General features: G+C 44.9%; 1 protein-coding gene across 3 annotated transcripts in view; it reads right to left on the bottom strand.

Moving 5' to 3' along the window:
• Positions 1-2032: 2032 nt before the first annotated feature.
• The window catches only part of ARHGAP31 (Rho GTPase activating protein 31), a 105275-nt gene continuing 87361 nt past the window's right edge, over positions 2033-19946 (bottom strand). For 2 of the 3 annotated variants that reach the window (XM_081064686.1, XM_081064687.1), the window contains exons 9-12: positions 16111-16173; positions 13736-14311; positions 12737-13017; positions 2033-9050 (exon numbers count right to left, since the gene is read on the bottom strand). In XM_081064686.1, the coding sequence (XP_080920812.1) occupies positions 6636-9050; positions 12737-13017; positions 13736-14311; positions 16111-16173 (3335 nt within the window). In that variant the 3' untranslated portion in view covers positions 2033-6635. The remainder of the gene's footprint in view (positions 9051-12736; positions 13018-13735; positions 14312-16110; positions 16174-19946) is intronic. The other variant, XM_081064688.1, reaches the window with a different exon arrangement.

The following is a 19946-nucleotide window of genomic DNA, read 5'->3' as shown; positions in this document are numbered from 1 at the left end:
AAAGGTGAGGACGAGGAAGCTTTCAAATGAACAAGACTAAGAAAACAGAAGTCCAAGACGTGCACTAGTGTTTCAAGAGAAGGAATGATCAACAGCATCAAATATAAGGGAGGTCAAGAGACAGAACTGACTGTTGGATTTGGCAATTAGATCATTGGCGACTTTAGCAAGAGAAATTTCAATTGAGCAGTGGTGGGGGAGGTCAGGTTGCAGTTCCAGAGCAGTGAGTTGTAATGAAGTAATGAATTGGAGAAAAGCATTTTTGGGAAGAGGAATAGCACATCTTCCGAGCCAGAAGGGAGGTTAGGTACACACATGGATAAGGGGAAGCGGAGATGGGAGGTAGAAGAAACATCTGATTGTGTCAACTTCTGGTGAAGTAAGAAGCAGTTATCAATTTGGTGTGGGGGTGGTCCAGGTAGGAGGAGCTTGGAATAGAATAGCCTTTGTGAGTTTGGGGAATGAAGCTAATGCTGAGGTGGTAAACCAAAAATCTCCAGAGGCTCTCATCAGGGTTTTATGATTTTTCTCTGGTCTAACTCAAAAGACAGTAAAAGAGTAGAGAAGAGGGGTGGTAAGGGTCCTGGTCCTAGTTTGGGGGTGTGCCTAGTTTGGGGGCTAAAGGACTTGTGGTCAAGGGAATGAATGGTGCTGGTGAGAATAGTTGAGATGATGCACCTTGGGTCTGGAAAGGTTAGAGAAGGAAGAATGAAGTCTGGTGGGAGTATTATCTGTCAGAAAGAGTGGGGGTGGGCCAGGCATTAGCAATCTTGAGAAAGTAGAAGGAATAAAGGAGCAAGGAGAGAAGTTCTGAGAATGGAATGGGAATTTAGGATCACAGAGTTCTTTCTGGGTTATGGAACAGCCTGCTGGGTAACTGGAAGAAACAGCTCAAATTGAGTAGAAGTAAAAACTGTAAGCAATCGTGGCAAGGGTGTTGGGTGGGTTTTCCTCAGGAACGCTGAAGTCATCCAGAATGCTGGTGGGACATGAGGTAGAGAGGAATCCAGGATCCTGGTGCCAAAGACTGGGAAATCTGGGACATGCACTGCATCGTGGCCATAAAGAGTGGTAAAGGTTAAAATAGCTGGATGCCACAGTTTGGGAGTAAGAAATTTTTGTCTGAGATGGGAAGATGCTTTAGTGCATATGTGGGAAACTGGAGAACTTCTCAAGTTCTTTGCTGTGTAACCCGGGAACAATTTGCAGCCTTTTTGTGCAGGGAAAGAAGTGTCCTTACGGGGGTGTCAAGTTTTGTTGAAATCCAGGAAGCAGAGACAACACTCAGGGAAGAGAGACTGTAAGGAGAGAATGATTCCAGAACAACTGTGGGAATGATTAGGAGTGAGGGCAACTGTGTGTTGCCAGTTTGGGGGCGGGAAACATTCAGGAGAGAGAAACAGAGAAGAGCAGGGATCTGGGAGTACATAGGAGAAAAAGCATCTAGAGCAGTAGTGAATGATGACAGCAGGCCTGAGCAGTGTAAAGTTCTAAACAGAATATTATTGCCAAAATGTTAGTATCTTTATTCCCTTGATGATATTTTTACCACTAATATCACTAGCTTAGGTTGCACGATTGTTTTTCTAAAGGCTTGTCATTTGGACCCATTCAGCACCGCGACCCCTTTTTGTGATAATATATGCCAAGATAACAAACTTTTGCTTTCTTCCCGCCCAGTGCATCATTAAACACTCCAATAAGTCCCCCTGGATTGAGTCAAGTAATAGAAAAATTGAGTTCACTTCTGTGTAGGTGGACCCACATAACCTCTTAAGCTGCAGAGTTTTGAGAAGCAATAGCTTTTCTTCTAAGTTTTCATTACAATATCCATTAATTTATACTGGGGATCTTGGGTGACGTGTGATTGCAACTGTACGAAAGTGAAGTTGTAAACGTTTGACAGTTAAGAGGGAAAATAAAAACAAGAAAAAATTTCTGAAGCAAATCATCAGGACTTTTGCTGTGAAACCAAACCTTGAAGTAATGAAAGATGACATCAAACAGAACAAACTAGAACAATGAGCCTGATGCATATACTTTTCCTATTATTGATTTTGATGACCCCATGTTCTCCTCTAGTTCATAATGCCATCATAAGCATTACATTTTATATCATTTATTAGAGTACAATTTAAAAGCATAACAATCTTTTAATTACACTTAAATGTCTCTATGGATAGGTTTAATATTTATACTTTTTTAATCAATAAACATTTTGATTATATCTTTGGAAACATTTGTTGAGCTCAACAGATGAAATCATGTGGCTTGCTAATAGACTCCTTTGAAAAAGTGCTTTACCTTGCAGAATTACAAGCCAGGAAGTACTATGGCATTAAGTTATTGCAAAGCATTGTACTCATCCAGTAAAATGGCATGGCTAATGTACTTCGTGGGTTTCTTATATTTAGTTATATCCTCCTTCATCCTCATAGAGAAGTGGTCCCTGCCTTGCTCACAAACCTCAAGGCTACTAAAGGACTGGCTGTGTGCCAACCAATCTGGTGTTTCCCAATTTTATTCTATCTGGACTGACACTGATCTCGCAATCGCCCTTCTACCATCTCCCATTCCTCTTCGTGCTTGGAAAGTTGCTGGCTCCCTCTTCTGGCCTGACTTTGCTAGAAAAGGTGTTGACAAGTCATGTTCTTTGTCCACGAGCTGCCCTTCCTGCTGCAAGTGCCTAAAATCATACTCTTGGCAACACATGAACCCCAGATTCATGTTGTCATCAGATAGTATGGGCCATGCTAGAATGAGCCCCTAATCAATCCCGGTGGGAATTGGATCTATCCTGAACTTCTCCCATTCCAATCCCAGACAAATGACTCTTATGTTCCCCAGTACATCTTCAGACAGCACCTCAAGGTCTGTGTGGACAAATGACTCCCACCCAATCTTAGTTAAGTGTGATTATCACGTGCTAAACATTAGACACGAAAGTTACAGTTTATCTTGGACCTATGACTTCATCATCAACAGGAGTTAACCCATTTTGTGATGATGTTAGTCTCTAAAACCCTCTCGCAAATGGAACACTGACATCACCTCACTCATTTGCAGAAATTCAACAGGACTTCACAACCAAACCAGTGAAGACGACGCAAAACCTCAGGACTATTTATTCCATTACTCCTCTCTGATTTTTTTTTTTTAATGATCAAAGCAAAAATCTTAATGCCTGAGTGTCTCCCTAGTACTTTCTATTGGATTTGCCACTGTGTTTAATTTGATTAGTCAGTAGGTAACTTGAACACGATTAACAATCCTATTAAAAGATGCTAGTTGCTACATTCTTTCCCCTTCCCTTTCATTTGGTTGCTTAATGGTTCTAAGTCTAGCTCCTGGTTGTTTATAGGCTGTTTCATTTGCTACCATCCCTTTCCCTTTTTTTCATTAGACTCTTCAAGGATTTAAGAATTCTAAACTACCCGCGGAATAATACTACACTCTCGGTAAATAGTATCTGTTGAGGAGGATGTTTACATTTTTAATTTCTCCAGAATCCAGAATTTTGACTTGGCCAATGTTTTCAATGTTAGGGCTTAGATTAAGCTAACAGTGTCTTAATGGGTTCTTGGTCCGGTCTCTTCATATTCCATATGAAACAGAGAATAAAGATCAATTCCCTCTAGCTGGTCTATTTTGGGGGGGGAAAAAAAAGGTTGGCCTGAGAAGGTCATTTTGCCAATAAATACAAGTTATTATCTTAAGCTAGCATTAACACTGAAAGAAAACACTTCAAATTCAACATTTAAAACCAGCCACCTCCATTTTGAGGATTGATAGTTGATTTGAAGTAGCCCTTTGAGAATTTGATTCTGCAGCCTTTTCGAAGGCACCATGTAGATTCTCCTAGAAACAGCTGGGCCTTGTTCTGTCCCTCCCCTGGATGGGAGCGGCCATCTGATCCCCATCCAGCCATTCTCAGGGGGTTCACTTCTCAGTCCCAAGTGAGTGACCAGATAGGTAATATCAGAGCATTTGGGGAACAACTTTAGGGGAAACTGTTATGAGTTTGTCACGGAACGGAATTTACTCAGTGCCGGGCTAGCCCCACCCCACAGGAAGTTTAGAAATATGCTTGTGACAGCTCACAGGCTGGGTGACAGCCAAAGGGGAAGCCCATACTTCAGCAGCGGGACAATGCCTGAGAAGGGAGTCCGCTTCCAAGGCCTCCTGGATTGAGTGGCTAGAAAAGGTCCCAGTAGGGAATATCTCCAGATAGCTGTCATTGTGTCTCCTGATGATGTCCACGTACCCACCAGGCTCCTGAAGATGATGCTAGATTGCAAGGTGTCAGTCTAAGGAACACGGCAGCCATTTAATAAATCAACATGGGTGCCTCAAATTGAACTCACTTGTTAATAGGTAAAGACTGGCTTCTCAGCCTATCCCCAAATATACTCTCTAAGTGTTACAAATAAGAATTTTAAATAATCACAAAACAGTTTAAATATTTCACTACTCAGCTCAGAGTTCTGATGGAGGAGTAAATTGCAGTTCCTTCTCTCTCTCACATTCAACCTAGAACATGGTCTTTATCAAAGTGTAGATACCACAATGCGCTGAAGTGAATGGATACACAGCCTATCTGCCCACGTTTTCTGATAAGGCAGGAATGTGCTTTTTCAAATCTCCTGAACATGGCCTTTCTCATCTGTCACCACTATATTTCTTCACCTTGCTTCCCTAGAAGAGGGGAAATGCTATACCCTAGGTCTTTTCTTATGGGTTGACATCTCATTGGCTGTTGGTCCAATGTCTTGTTCACCTAACGAGAATGCAAAGGCACTCACCAAACGCCTGTTAGCCGCTCCCGTTGCTCACTCATCTCAGTGCCTCTGAAAGCAGAACTCATAAGCGGGCCTGCCAATGACCCTTGCCATAGACTCTGGCTTAAAAGGTATAGGATGAGATTTCAGACCTGCTTGTAAGGCTTTATCAGGGAAGGAGAGGGGAGTATGTATCTGCTGCAGGGCATCAGCTTCCAGTTTCTCACTGGAGGAGGTGAGATCATTCCCTACCCAGCCCAGTACCAGTCTTGGTTGTGAGACCGGCCCAGAGGTACTGCTGGCCCTTAGAGAAATTTCTGCAATGACAGAGCTTCTGGACAGAGGTCAGCCAGACTTGAACCTGAGAAGAGGTGCACAGGGCTAAAAATCAGTCTCTTTTTCTGTTTCTCAAACAAGATAGTTATCTTGGAATGTTTGAGAGTGTTGATACTTTGATGAGTTTTGCCTTGAGAAGGGCTCCTGTGAAGCCCTTTTTGGAGGAACACCAAAACTCTGCCACCAGGTTATATTAGTTCTTCTTCCTCTCTCCAGCTGAAAAGGAAAGAACCATTTGAAGTTCTAAATAACTGACATAAAATCAGATCGGTTTATTGCTTCTGCTTTTATATAGACAGGAGAAAGGCCAGTGTGAGTGCCTGGAATGGAGGGGATTACAGAAGAGTGCCTCAGATCTGTTCTTGAGCAGTAGAGAGAGGGAGAAAGGAAGGCATCCACTGGCTGAAATGAAATATTTTCAGAAGGGCAGCTATCACCAAGCGGTGGTGATGGCCGCCCTGCCAGGGCTGTCCCTGCCACCCCCAGAGCTCTGCCTCACCTTCTCCTGTCCTCCCGTCCCAGCCTAATCTGTAAGGAGAGGGAAGCTGAGCTAGAGGCATTTTCTGCAAATGCCCCACCACTTTATACACATTCAGTTTGGAGTGTAGTTCTGCCTACATGTGAGGCTTTTTTCTCTCTGCTGACATCCTGTTCTTGAACTCTGATATTGGAATGAAAGCAGATCGCTTCACTACTACCTATCTAAATGAAGATTCAGCACATTTCACTGAGGTAACCCTCGGCTTAGCCCCCACCCTGCCCAGCTACTGGATTTATAAATCAGAGGTCAAGATAGCGGCAGTTGGAGTCTCAAATTAATAAAAGCCAGAGCCAGAAAGTCTTCTTAGATCGTGCCAGTCTCAGAGTTTGCTCCCGAGTATGGATTCTGGTTTTCTGTGCTGGTATATGGAGCCATCCTGGGCAGGTCTGCAGGATTTCGCGGGAAAGAGCAAGGGTAAATCCACCCACTTGGATATCTATGTGTACGTTAGTTTGCTTTTCCAAATTTGCTCCTATTCTGGATAAGTACACTTTAATAAAGCTCATCAGAAAACTGGTCTAAAAGAACACACGCTTTAAAGAACATTAAAAAGCATGAAGTCAAGAAGAGGCCTTCAATCCTCAGTAGCAACATTTTCCAACACAGACAAAGGATTTCTCTTTCTTTCAAGTCATTATCACATCCAGCTTTCAACAGTAATAGACAATGGCAAGAGAGGAGTAATGCAACTCACAAGCAAGCCCCAAATCTCACTGGAGGCAAGTGTTTCATCCTCTCTCATACCTGACATTTCCTGTCTGCTCATGTAGACTTATCCAAATTTCATCTCTTGGTCCTTCCCTTGACCTCTCTTCTGACAAATGGACTAGTTAATAAGTGGCCAAAAGGCTAAAGGAAGAGAAGAGCCCAAAACAAGCACAAACTTGGATAACCTGTGTCTGCAATAATGACAAGTTGGCCCTGTAATAACTTCCAGATGAATCATGACATTTTTTCAGACACCAGCAGGTGAACTGATGTCATTCTATTTGCCTCCCACTTCTTCCATCCAGAATCACTGATCTGCGCTGGGGCTGGTAAAAACAGCTGGTTGAGGTCTCTAGTCTCTGGCCATTCTTAGGAATGGTCATTTTATTCCTAAGTGTAACCCCTTCTGGTGTGACCCACGTGTTTTCTGCCAACTCCCCGCAAAGAAGGCCAGGGGACACTGTCTGGGTGGGACTTCTGATAGGGGACAGCAGGACCTTGGAATCTGTCACTGTGGATGAAGGAGGTGGATGGTCCATAATGGGGAAAGGAGGACTGAATAGGATTAGGCTCTGAGGTCGTCCTGGCCTTGACCTGTGGAAAGGCTTAGAACCCCCTGATTGTCGCTCTATTTTTGAAGAAAGAAGGTTGTCCCCAGACGGTTCCGTCTCTGATGTGCGCTTTCTGCATTGCACTACTGCATCCTGGGTGGACAGCAGGTTAGCTAAGCCTGATTCTGGAGGAAGGGTGGGTCCTCCGCACGGGCGGGATGCAGTGGCACCCATGGCTCCTGTGTCTTTCTTTGGTTTCTCTTCCTTTGGGCTTTCCGAGGACGAGAGAGAATCATCTTGGGCAGGTCTCTGAGCAGTCCCACCAGTTGAGATGGGTTCCTCTTGGCTCGTCTCCAGAGGCTGAGCCCCACTCTCCCCTGGGCTCTGAGAGGGCAGGGGCTGTGGGATCTGTGTGTACTGAATCTTGGGGGGGATGACTGGGACTGCCCTGGCCTGGCACATTTTGACCATGAAAGAGGTTCTCACAGCTGACACACTCACGGGAGCTGAATTACGGCGGCCTGTCAGGGCATGAGCAACAATGTCCAGGTCCTGAGGGTCATGGGAGTAAACCCTCCAGGGGTCTACCTGACAGTGAGCTGAGGTCATCCATGTGACCTTTGGGTCTTCTGGCTCAGAGAGCTGCATTCCAGGTGAACCCAATGAGGCCACATTTTCAAACCGGAAGAAGTCAGTGATGGGAATGGCAGAGTCCAAGTTGAGGGAAGAAGGCCTATTTTTCCCTTTTGAGGGCCCACACTCAGTGCTCTTCAGCTGTAACTTTGGGGGATGCTCTCCAGACAAGGTGCTCTCCTGCACACTAGGTGAACCCTCCTTGCTGCTCTCTGGCCCAGGAACACTGCCTTGCTCAATTTGAGGGTTGCAGTGTCCCAGGTGTGTCCCCACTTCCTTTCCCTCAGCTAGGCTTACAGGGTTGGTTTTTGCTGCTTTAGGCTGCAAACCTGGTCCCTTCTCGCTGGGAAGAGCCTCTGTGCCTTTCAGGCCCGAGAACTCTCTGAAGGATCTCAGGGTTTTCTCATCCCATCCAGTAACCTGTCTCCTGGGTGCCAGGGGCTGCAGAGGATCAGAATTCCTCTCTGCTTCAAGATTAGCACAGCTACTGGAAGAGGAACCCTCGAGAGTCCACTGGCTCATAGCCGTGGTTTTACTATCTAGAGAATGGCTCTGGCGAAGGCTAGGCCTGTGGGAAAGTCTCTTTTCCAATCGGTGGGCCTGGAGGCCCTGAACCTGGGCCTCTTGAACATTTTTCAGGGTGGGGGAATGAAGGGGACTTGTCACCCACTGGGGCTCCTCCCAGGGCTCCACCATCTCCAGGCCATGCTGGGCAACGTCTGTCACAGTGTCATCTTCATCACAGTCTGAGGGCTCCTGTACTGAATGGGCGACATCTCCCTCTCCTTGTGGGGAGATCTCAACCTCCCTTGTTGGGCTTGGAAAACCAGAGCCTTTTCCTTCGGGAACAGCACTCTTTGACTTTTGCTTCTCACTTTGTCCTGGAGAGGCCTCATCTCCCTGACAAAGACTGGGGATCCCAGGACTGCCTTTGGACTTCAGATGGTCTATATGTGGATTTGTCCTCAAATTCCTTGATGAGTCTTCTCTTTCAGGGCCACCCTTTGACGTCTGGACTCGAGGGGCCTCCTCCAGAGGAGTTGGAGGAGGTGGAGCAGGTGGGAGCAGAGGAGACAGATTCCCTGGGCCTCCCACCTCCACCTTTACTTGTGGAGAAGCTGTCTCAAATGGAACAACTTCCAGAGGAGCCACGCTGCTGGGGTCTGTGTGCGGGCCCTTTTCAGGCTCAGATCTATGGAGGTTGTTGGTTGTCTCCTGCTTTTCTCTATTGGCTGCCGTGGAAGTCTCCTGTGTGCTCTGACTGGCTGGATTCCTAGTCCACTCTTCCAGAGGGGAGACTGGAGCTGGGCTGGAGCCACAAGGCAATCTCCCAGGAGGCTCCAGGGAAGCAAAAGGCCTGGGACTTGACTCAAGAATGGGCTGAGTGGGGCTGATCTTTACCGCACGTGGCGGTAATGTGGAGAGCTCTTCCTCAGATTCAATGATTTTCAGCTCCTGTTGAATTTCAGGCCAGATCAGGGTACTAGCCAGATCATCTTCATCCTGAAAAACAACAAGAAATTGATTATTTTAGAACCAAGGACTCTTGGTACTGACATCCGCACTGTCTGTCAGGACCGTGAAGGGACTGGAGAAGTGGCAAGCTGAGCTACCTCAGCAAATAAAGGATATAGCAGTTATTGATAATAACTGGATATTTACTTAGTGCTTACCATGTTTCGTAACATACAGTGGGCCCACCATGTAGGCGTGCCTCACTCTCCCGTTCAACCAAGCCCAGATCAAACATACGGAGGGGAAAAATGTGACCTTGTTGCTGATGGGTACTATGTAGTTAGGCCTATGATATCTGTAGTGAACACGTACAGACTTTTTTTTCTGTCATTATTGCCTGAGCAATATACATATAACAACTGTTTACATAGTATTTACATTATATTATGTATTATAAATAATCTAGAAATGATTTAAAGTATACAAGAGGATGTGCATAGGTTAGCTATATGCAAATACTACGCCATTCATAAGAGACTTAAGCATTCTGAAGTTTTGAATGTATGGGATCTCCTCTTCCACCCACTATAATGAGGGACGACTTTATTTTAACTGCATTTTTTTGTTTAATTTTCCAAATAACCCTAAGAAATACCCACTACTATAATTACTTCTACTTTAGAGATGAGGAGACTTATGTTCAAATAGATTAAACAATGTACCTAAATCACACAGCAGACCAGGATTGAAATCCAGCTGTGTCTACATCAGAACATAAGCATTTAATCCCTGTGTACTGTTGCCTTATAAAACAAACAAAATCCCTGGTCTTATTTAACCTCAGGTTTACCAGATGGCACACAAAACAAAATTCTCCCAGTGGAATGAAAATGTTATCTCTTGCCCTGAAACCTGCTGGGCAAATAAACAAATATAGCTTTTTAAAATTATTAACAAAGAAATACATATTTCACATGGAAAAAATGAACACATTAAAAGAAAGAAGAATACAAATACAGCAAAATCTTTTATTTCTACTGCCCACAGATAACCACTGTTCATGTGATGGGCTGCTTTCTCCTCCGTCTTGGTTACTGTCCTTTTCTCCCTTCAAGTCCAGCTTCTCTTTGTTTGACTCCTCCCTTTCCCTACACAAAGCCCAGGCTGCAGACATGAAAAGGATGAAGGGAGGCCTCGTTTGAAGTTCCATTCCTTTCATTACTTGTCTCAAAGCCTAATTCTGTCCCAGGGAGAAGCAGCCTAGGGAGGCATCTCCATCTTGTGGGATATGGGCCTTTCTGAGAAGTCTGTCCTGCTGCCAATCTGACATGACTTCTCACTTAGGTCTAATCACGGGCCGTTTCATATTACAGTTAATTTGATGCTTGTGTCATCTTTCCTAATGGACTGTAAGCTCCCAGAGGTCAGCGATTGTGTTCATCTGTCTTTGATTCCTCAAGGCCAAATGGTGCCTGGTATACTTGTGAGAAGCTGCTAGGGTCTGTTGAAGTGAAATGCATTCAGTTGTGTTCTTTTGAGTTATTTCTTTCAAATAACTCTCCAGGATTGGATTACTTGGTCAAAAGATATGAATATTTTTAAGATCTGATTTTACTGTATTGCATTTATTGGCGTACATTTTTATTTTAACTACTAGATTGTGCCCTCCTTCAGGGCAGGGGCAGCCTTTTCCTCATCTCTCCTCTCCTCAGTACCTACATTAATTGATCTCTTGATAAGAAATCATTAAACTTAGATGAATAAATGAACTTCTATGAAACTCTCCTTCACCCCACTCTCTGCCACCTCAATAACTGCAGCATAGTGCATCTTTTTGCTCACATCAGAAACCCATGAGGTATCCTTGACTCTTTCTTCTTCATCCCTCCTTATGCAATCCTTCACCAAGTCCTGTTCACTCTACCTTCGAAATACCTCTTAAAGCCTTCCACTTCTAGCCTCAATGCCCCACACTAGTCCAAGCCACCATCTTTTCTAACCTGGTCTGCACACCTGAGCCTCCTAGCCGATCCCTGCCTCTTCTCTTGCTCTTCTCCAAGCCATTCTCCTCACAGAATAAAGTGACCATTAAGAGATCACATTCTAAACAAATCAGCAAAGGTTCCACGGCCCTTAGGTTAATCTCCAAATTCCTTTCAAGCTGCCCTGCCTGCCACGGCCTTTGCTTTCCCCAGAGCCTTACTTTCTCTGGCCCACATTCGCATTCTCCAGCCTTCTTCCCATTCCTTAAATCTTTTGTGCTCTTTCCCACTTCAGACTCACGGCACATCTTACTCTTTCTGCCTGCAAGTCTCCCTTTCTATTCTTCCCCCTACCCTTTTCTTCTAGCTAAAGTCTCAATCTAAATATCTATTCTTCAGAGAAGACTTCCCTGACTTTTTCATACTCCCTTCTCCCTCTGACTAGGTTGGGTCCTCCTGTGATATGCTCCAACAAAACCCCATACTTCCATATAACTCTGAAAGGTACATGTTTGGTGATCTTTCACCTACTAAGCTGTCAGCTCCAAGACGACAGGGATGGTGGTGACCTTCTTGTACACTGTAGTGATCCCAATGCTCAGCAGAGTGCCTGGCACAAAGCAGGTGTTTAACACACGTTTTTAAATGAATGAATGAATTGATAACTACTTGTTCCCATGAACCCAACCTAGTTCTTCTTGCAGCGCTATCTATTTCTTTTCCCCCCCATTTTTCTTTTATTAGTTTCAGGTATACAAAACAATGTAATAGTTAGACATTTCACCCCTCACAAAGTGATAACCCCCTCCCCCCATCTATTGCCTCCTGACATCCTATATGTCTATTACAATTCCATTGACTCTATTCCCTATGCTGTACTCCATATAGGTATCTGTTTCTTAAAGCAATGCCACTCATACTTGATCCCTCCTAGAATTAAATCCCTATAATAATCTCTGCATCCTTCTTCTACAAATGCACATACGTATTACAGGAACCCTTCGTCATATGGTGCCCCTGCACGGCCCTAACTCCCAGCACATGGGTCTTTCATGCATGTCCTGAAAACCCGGTCCCTGGAAACAAGTGAAAAGGAAAGAGTTTCCTTTCCTCTTCTGGCACACTACTCCAGGTCACAGAGCTGCCTCCCAAATGCAGGACTCCTCCATGGATGTCTCTGGAAAACCAACCCACACCTTCACCTTATGCAAGAAAATCCCGAAAAACTTTGGAAAATTCCATCTCTAAGAAGCAGAAGAGGTTTAGTAAACTCTGGCATCATGTTTTAACTTCTCTAGAAGCCACAAGAGGAAGGAATGGATTCTGGAACTCTTACAGAAGATTTTACAAACAAACACAGATAACTATCCATCTAGGATGTCTGTTAAAAGAGAGCTGGTTCTATGAATGGTCATCATATTTGGGACCAGGATATAATAAGCAGATTTTGTCCTGCTTCCAGGGTTGAATGTCATTACATTCTAAGGACATGTTACTGGTTTAAGGTGACTTCAGGTCAGAAATATTTAGAATTGAGTCTGTCCTAGGGAATCTGAGCTGGATGGTTTCTTCCCATCATTATAGCCCCTCTGGGGGAAAAAAAATCTCAGACCTGATTAGAAAGTTGTCTCCTAAATCATGTCGGCAGAAACTGGTTCATAAAAAAAAAAAAAAAATCAACTTAAGCTATACCAAGAGCCCTTGGGAAAGAGAGGACCCTACTGGCTGGCCCGGACAGTGGGTCCACCTTACCGTCTCAGGGAGCAGCACTGCTTCAGCTCTGGCCCTGGGACTCTCCTGCAGACCACTGGACTCCGTCTGGCCAGCCTCTCGACCCTCCTCCACCACCTTCTCTGCTTCTGGCCTCTTCTCCAATTCACTTGAATGTTGATTGCTCAGGGAAATTTCCGAGATTTGCTTTTCTTCCATTTGGGCTCCTGGCTCCAGGGAAAGGCCTTTGTTGCATTCCACTGTCCTCACTGCTTCCGGTCCTGGCTTGGCATCCTCGAGAGACATCTTCTTAGGTGCAGAAGCTGCAATGAGGATGAGAGTTATCAGTTGAAGGAGACGTCATTTTAAGCGAGACTGTTCCCAGCACAGTCACTGTTCTGGACTAGTCCTGCTTCACCTGGACGGAGGGAATTCTCCCAGCTCACTGCTCCCTCACATTCTTTACCTTTTCCTCCCAGTAATGTCCTGTCCTCAGATCCCAGAGTAACTGACTATCAGAGTGGGAGGGACCCTGAAGATCATCTAGTCCAGTGTTTCTCAACTGGAGACCATTTTGCTCCTTCCTTCCCCAGGGGACATTTGGCAATGTCTGGTGACGTTTTTGGTTGTCACAAGTGCGTGAGTAGAGTGGTGCCTGGCATCTAGTGGGTAGAAGACAGGAATGTTGCTAAATATCCTACAAAGTATAGGAAAGTCCCCCACAATAAAGAATTGTCCAGCCCCCAATGTCAATAGTGCCGAGTTGAGAAACCCTGCTTACCCCCATCTTTCACGTCAGACATAAGTAAATTCAGACCCCGAGAAGTGAAGCCTGTTGCCTAAGGTCACAGAAATCTGTCATTTACACCAAGCTACAAAGATGGATTGGGATTATGAGTGACAGCTTCTTGACAGGCAGTCTGGCTCAGAGCCCACAGTCTTCCCCACTTCACTACATGGCCTTGCAACGTTTCAGCAAGCGCAGCTCTGGTTTTTAATCTCTTGCAATGGCAAGACAGTAGCCTCTCCTGTCTGCTTTACCTGTAGAAGTCTCAGCTCCCAGGGGCTTCTCTTCTTCAGGCCAACCTCCACTGTCTGAGCCCTGGAAAGAAAACTCTTCTAGGCTGGAAAGAGACTGCAGCTCCTTTGGGGGTGTTCTGCATGGGGTGCTGTTGGTGCTGATGACAGCGGACACGCGGAGTGGCACGGACACGGCAAACGGCTCGGAGATGTTCAGGGCCTTGCGCTGGTGTCGGGGCGAGGGCTCCATCTGGAAGAGGCTGCTGGTGAACACAGATTTGCTGGGGCTGTCGTTCGAGGTGTAGAACATGCCCAGCATCTTCGGGGCTGTTTGCTCGCTCTCAGGATCTTCAATGGGCCGGAACACCTTCAGCTGCTCGGGTGGGGGCCGGGCCTGGGCGCCCTGGAGCTGGCTTCGGTCACTGCTCGTGTGGAAGCCCCCCTCAGCTCCTGCCAGCATCCCCTCCTGGCCCCACTCGCCCTCCTGCTTGCTGAGGTCACAGGAGCTGCCAGTGCTGGTCGCATGCATTTTTGATGCTGGAATGAAAAAGCCACCAGTGGTGACTGTTCGGTTGAAATTTCCTTTGGTTTCTTTCCCTAACGAAAAAGCAAACAAGCACAGAGTCAGCAGCCTGGGCACATACACAACTGCACAGCCTTCCAGTAAGGGAAGGCACGCAACATTTGAATCCTGGAAAGGCATAGCATTCTAATAAGGGCACAGCTGCCCTAATGACAGGTATGTAATATTTAGGTGACAGGAGGAAGCATCTTCTCATGTGCACAGAATTTTGTCATGATGTCCCTGGAGAGGGCCTTTTGCTGTTTCACAAAAAAGGCCACTGCTAAGATTGCGAAACAGAGCAGTCATCCAAGCATTCAATGTAGATCATGAAAAAAATAAAGACAGATAGGAGATGATGTTTGCTCAAAGTGAAGGAGAAGACAAAAAAGGCAAAATAACAGAATCTTATTTTACTTTAAAACTTATTGTGTTAAGCCTCCTCTGCCAGATAGACCCAAACACGGGTTTGATCTCCAGGCAAGCAAACAAATGCTGTCCTGGCTAGTCCTTTTTCCCTTTGCCCAAGCTTCTTCCTGCTGATTCAGAGGATGAAGCTAGAAATGGAAATTAACTGCCTTAGAAAGCCCAGTTGTGAGGAGCGAGTGAGTGACTTAGAAGTGAAGGCAAAGAAGAGAAAAATCTGTATGGGACATAAATAAACTGGGAGATGGCAAGTGAGTTGCACGGGATTTGGAAAATCATTCCCAACTAGATACTAAGTGCTCTGCTAGACATCTTATGTAACATTAGGCTTAAAATTCCCATGACTCCTCTGTAAGGAAAGTATAATTGTCTCCTTTAACACATGAGGAAACTGAGACTCCAGAGGTTAAATAACCTGCCCAACACCCATGGAAGTGGTAACCTAGATTTTGAAATATTAAATTCTGTAAAACTGGGCAAGACCTGCCTCCAGAGGTTTCAAAACTAAAGCAAATGGATGACTATAAAGGCGAGAAACTGCTAAAAGTATTGAGTCAGCTTAAAAAGAGTTCACAGAGTATTTTACAAGTTTAGAATTATTTTAAAAAGTCGTTCTAAAGATTTTCTGTATTATTTCAGTTGCTTCATTTATCAAAGAGCAAAATGTTTTGTATTAAAGGGGTTGGAAAGGTGGGGTAAATACGGGGAGTTTAGTCTGCTGCTGTCCCTTGTAACTTGTAGCAGTGCTGTGGGCTGCTTAGCACAAAGTGAGTTATAGGCCAGTCAGCCCTGAAGGCTACAGCTGTTAAGAACCAACGCGGTGAGGTGTTGCTTCAGTGATAGGTGGTACCTTGCATGCAACTGTACGTACAGCTACTACAACAAGGGGTAACGAGCTACATGCCGGGCTGGTGCCTATCACTGTTTATTGATGAATGAATGAATGAATGAATGAATGAATCTACCAACTCAAAATTGTCACTTGACAAGTATGATGAAGCTAATACCTATAGAAACATGCAAATTCAAGACACATAAGTATCTAGGCACAAAATTCTGAGCTATAAACTAGGGCTTAACTCTTCTTTAATGCCTCGTCTGCCTGGGTTTTCAGGTGTTGCCCTTTTACCTGGTTCAGGTGTGAACGTAAAATAGTTGTTGTCTCCATGTGTGTTTAGAGGAAGGCTGGAGAAAGAGGATGGCCCTCTAGGCCTCGCCCCGCATTGGAGGCTAATGCAAGGGCTATGTGAACCCCTTGAGTTCAGGAAGGGTGACAGAGGGATTTGGGACTGGGGGATTGTACATGATTGTGACAGGGGATGAGCAGGCTTATGAAGGCAAGTCTGGTGTGGGACCTCCAGTCTCCCAGCTGTAACCCCCAGTTCTAAATACAACTGTCAAATCTCACCTTCCACGGGCACTGAGCACAGCGAATCCATGCTTTTAGCGGGTCGGATAGTAGCTTTTTCCACTAAAGACAAAAGAAAAAATATCCCTGTTGAACATGCATAGTAAGAGGAAGCATTCAAAACAATAGGTCGTGCTGTCAGTACACAAGAAAATTTTCTTTAGGAAAGTTTTTCAAGTACTTATAGTTTTCCCCTTTAGGAAACATTCCTCCACCCCACCCTAGATAGTCCTATTTTCTTAATGGACTGACCTGATAAAAACAGGGCATCTGTAGATCAAAGTTTTATTAACAGTTTGTAGGTAAATTACAATTTTGTCAAATACTAGCTGGTGGCAAATGAGGAGTCCTGAAACCAACTTTATTATACAAAAAAGATTCAAAGAATTCATCCGTAGGGTAGGATCCATGAGACTCCAGGCAATCGTACTATTTGGCAAGCTGGAGAGCAGGATTCTTGGCTGCAGCCATTATCTCTCAGCACCCAGGAATTTGGTACAACAGGTGAGAGGGTCCAGGGGAAATGGAGTCACCTCTCTCCCACCTGTAGCTCTGCTCCTGGAGGTCTGCAGCCTGGCCGTTTCCCCAAGGATCTCACCCACCAACCTCACTCTGGAGCCGATATCAAACTGTGTGCTGGATAGACTCTATGCATCTCTGTAAGCCACCTAAGCAGGTTTTTTGGAAGAGTATGGCTTAAATAAGTAAAAAATTATCCCAGACCCAGGATTAGGCACTTTCACAAATACCATCTCTTTTCACGGAGCTGAATTAGCTGGAAGGTAGTTCCTTCTGGGTCAAGTTTGCTAGGAGGGGCAAGATAGAAGTTTGGAAGTTAAGTGGGAGCCCCAGCACTTGTGGCTTTACGGTAACTAGAATCAGACAGATCTGGCTTTGAATCTGAACTCTACCACATTTGGGCGTGTGAGCTTGGCTAGGCAGCCTACTTTTCCTAAACTTTAGTTTTCTCACATGTAAAATGAGTAAAACATGAGCTGTTGCGAGGATTAAATTAAGTAATGCATATAAAATAAGTTGTACTAACCTAGGAAAGGGTAAACACTCAATAAAAGGTTAACTATGAGTATTATTATAGTTGTTATTCAGGATAGACCAGGGCTCAGCAACAAAGGGAAACCCAGGAGATGATTCCAGATGCAGTCCGAGTTGGCCTTAACTCACGTGGGGCTGTTTTGTCCCTCTTTTAAAGTTCCCCCCTATTCCTCCTGCTCCTTCTGAGAGGTTCTGAATTGGTCCTTTGGCCTCCCTGGCTTCTGGCTTCTCTCTGCCTGGGGCCCACTGTGCTGTGGGAGGACGCAGCCATCTTCATTCAAACCCTTGGGGATGGCAAGATTGCCTTCAACCTCTTTCCATGCAATAGTTAAGCCCGAATTCTTATTCTTTGAAGATCTACTATTTCTACAAGTTTATAAACTGATTTATTATCCTAACTGCCTGGCCAGCATCCTTTCCATTCATGTATTCTAAAACAAGCTTTTCCCTTCGTTTTCTAGGACTGGTGGAATTCTTCTGGGTTTCCCGTGTCAGCCTTCTGGGGCAGTGACCACGTGACCCTGAGTGTCATGGAGGGTGAGCGACAGTTCTGCAGCGCCATCGGTGTTCACCTTCTGTGTTAGACTCTTTTTCATGGTGTAGCTTCGCTTGGTCTTGGTGATCACAGCAGCTGCTTTTGGGAACAGTCCCCAAGGATTCCCTGGCCCCTTTTCTGGATAGTACCTAACCACTCGGGGCTCGTTGGCCCATGACTATATTCAGATTATATTTTTCTGTCTGAGACGTTGGTCTCAGGGAGATGCATCCGCCAGTTTTCTGGCAGTCTTTGGGTCCTTGAGTTTCCTCTCTTAGACTATCTCTATGGCTTTGGGATTTTCCCGCTCAAAGGAGTTCACTTTGGAGGGTTTCTTGGAATCTTTCTGTTTGATAATATACAAATTTCAATGCACCAGTGTCTGGGAGACCCCAGAATTCATGCATCTTCATTTAGTGTTTTTTATCCTTCAGTTCTTATTTTAGTTCTGTTTTCTAAATATGGATAAACACGCCTTCACCTGCATCTCCCCCCGCCCCCAAAATCCCCAATGCTACAATGGTGAGTCAATTTTTAAAAATTTCCTTTGTTATGAAATTTTTAAAAAAGATTTTAAAATTAGTCAAATACATCAATCCACTGATTCACTTTTTCTCACACGCATATTCCAACAAATAGTGAGTCCCTGTGCCACTTACAGAGACCACACTGGTGGATTAGGACCATAAGACCCCCTCCCACACCCCCATCTTTAGTTTCTAAGGTTCCAGCAACACTCTTCTGATGAAAAGTGGCCACTCAGGCAATAGTCAAGGTCACAGACAGCCATTTCTATTGACACTGAAGGTTCTTTAATTTCACCCCTGCATCCCACCAAAATTCAACCAGTTTGCTGATCTATCTCAGATTAATCTGCTCATGAGATATTAGACCAGCAATTTTCAACCCTGGCTGCATATCAGAATAACCTGCGGAGCGTTATAAAAATGACCAGTACTTTGACTTCAGCACAGACCTCCTGAAGCAAAGCTGCTGTGGGTGTGAACCACTCTGGGCGAGCCAGGCTGAGAAGCAGCCCTGGCCGGGGACAGGCTGTGCACTCTGGGAGTTTACCATCATTTGATCCAGGACCTTGGACTTCTTCCTTCTGAAAACCACACAGGGGGTGGACATCTTCCTAAGTCAAGATCAAGGCGAATCATTTGTTTTATTTTTGCTTGATTGTCTTGTTCTGTTGTTTTTGATGTTTTGTTACTTCTCTTTCATCGTTATCACTGATTCCGTAACTGAAATTCTCTTTGATGTGCTTAAGCAAATCTCTTATTAGATCAGGAGTTTCTTGCCAGGTACTCCTCCCCTCAGATTCTCCTCTGAGAATCCTAATTTCTGATTTGTATCTGATCTACCTGTGGCAACCTGCCCTCTTCACCTGGGCTATCTTTCCATTTTGTGCAAGATACATTTTCCTATATAATGCATACAGTAGATACCTACCAAGGATCCATTTCCTTTCCCCCTTCGCACAGAGCCCTTGTACTTCTTGGCTGCATCTGACTGTAAGCCCATTCCTCATGCTAGTGATTGGTTCAGGAATACAGGCCCACACCAATCACCACAGGGCACTCCCTTGGCCATCGGGATTGATCCGTGTGACTCAGTGAAGACAACTGATGTGGGAGAGGGAAGGGTGTAATAGGGGCTTCTGGGAAAAAGGGTGCCTGCTCTTAGGGACAAGGTACTATAAATGATGTTCCTTCTCCTTCTGCACATAGTGATAGTCCAATGTGAAGCCTAGAACTACTACTACGGCAAAGGAAGCCAGTGTGGGAATAAAGCTGATGCACAGGGAAGGCCCAGCTGAGGAAAACATGGAGAAGGAGACAGAGCCACCCCAAAGTCTTCCCTACATCTGGATGTCCCTATACATTCCCTCATTGTGTAAGCCAACTGAATTGGATCTGCTATTTTTTACAATCTAAATCACTGTAATTGCTATGCCCTGTGTCATCCCTCACTACTGCCCTGTGTCGTCCCTCATTACTCCAATAGGCAAACGTGAAGCTTTCTAACATCTCTACTTTATGATCCTTGGCATACAATGATCGCTGGGATTGAGGAAAGTCCTTAAAAATATTCTCTCTTTTTTCCTATAGGCATTGATTTTCCCCCAAAAAAATCTTTATTACTAAAAACTTCAAACATTCAGAAAAGTTGAAGACCTGGTCGGTACCAAATACTGACATTTTGCCATATGTTTGCATTATCTACCTACTTATCTATATTTTGT

Source organism: Rhinolophus hipposideros, assembly GCF_964194185.1.
Source record: "Rhinolophus hipposideros genome assembly, chromosome: 2".
Lineage (NCBI taxonomy): Eukaryota > Metazoa > Chordata > Mammalia > Chiroptera > Rhinolophidae > Rhinolophus > Rhinolophus hipposideros.
This window is presented reverse-complemented; position numbering and strand designations above follow the sequence as displayed.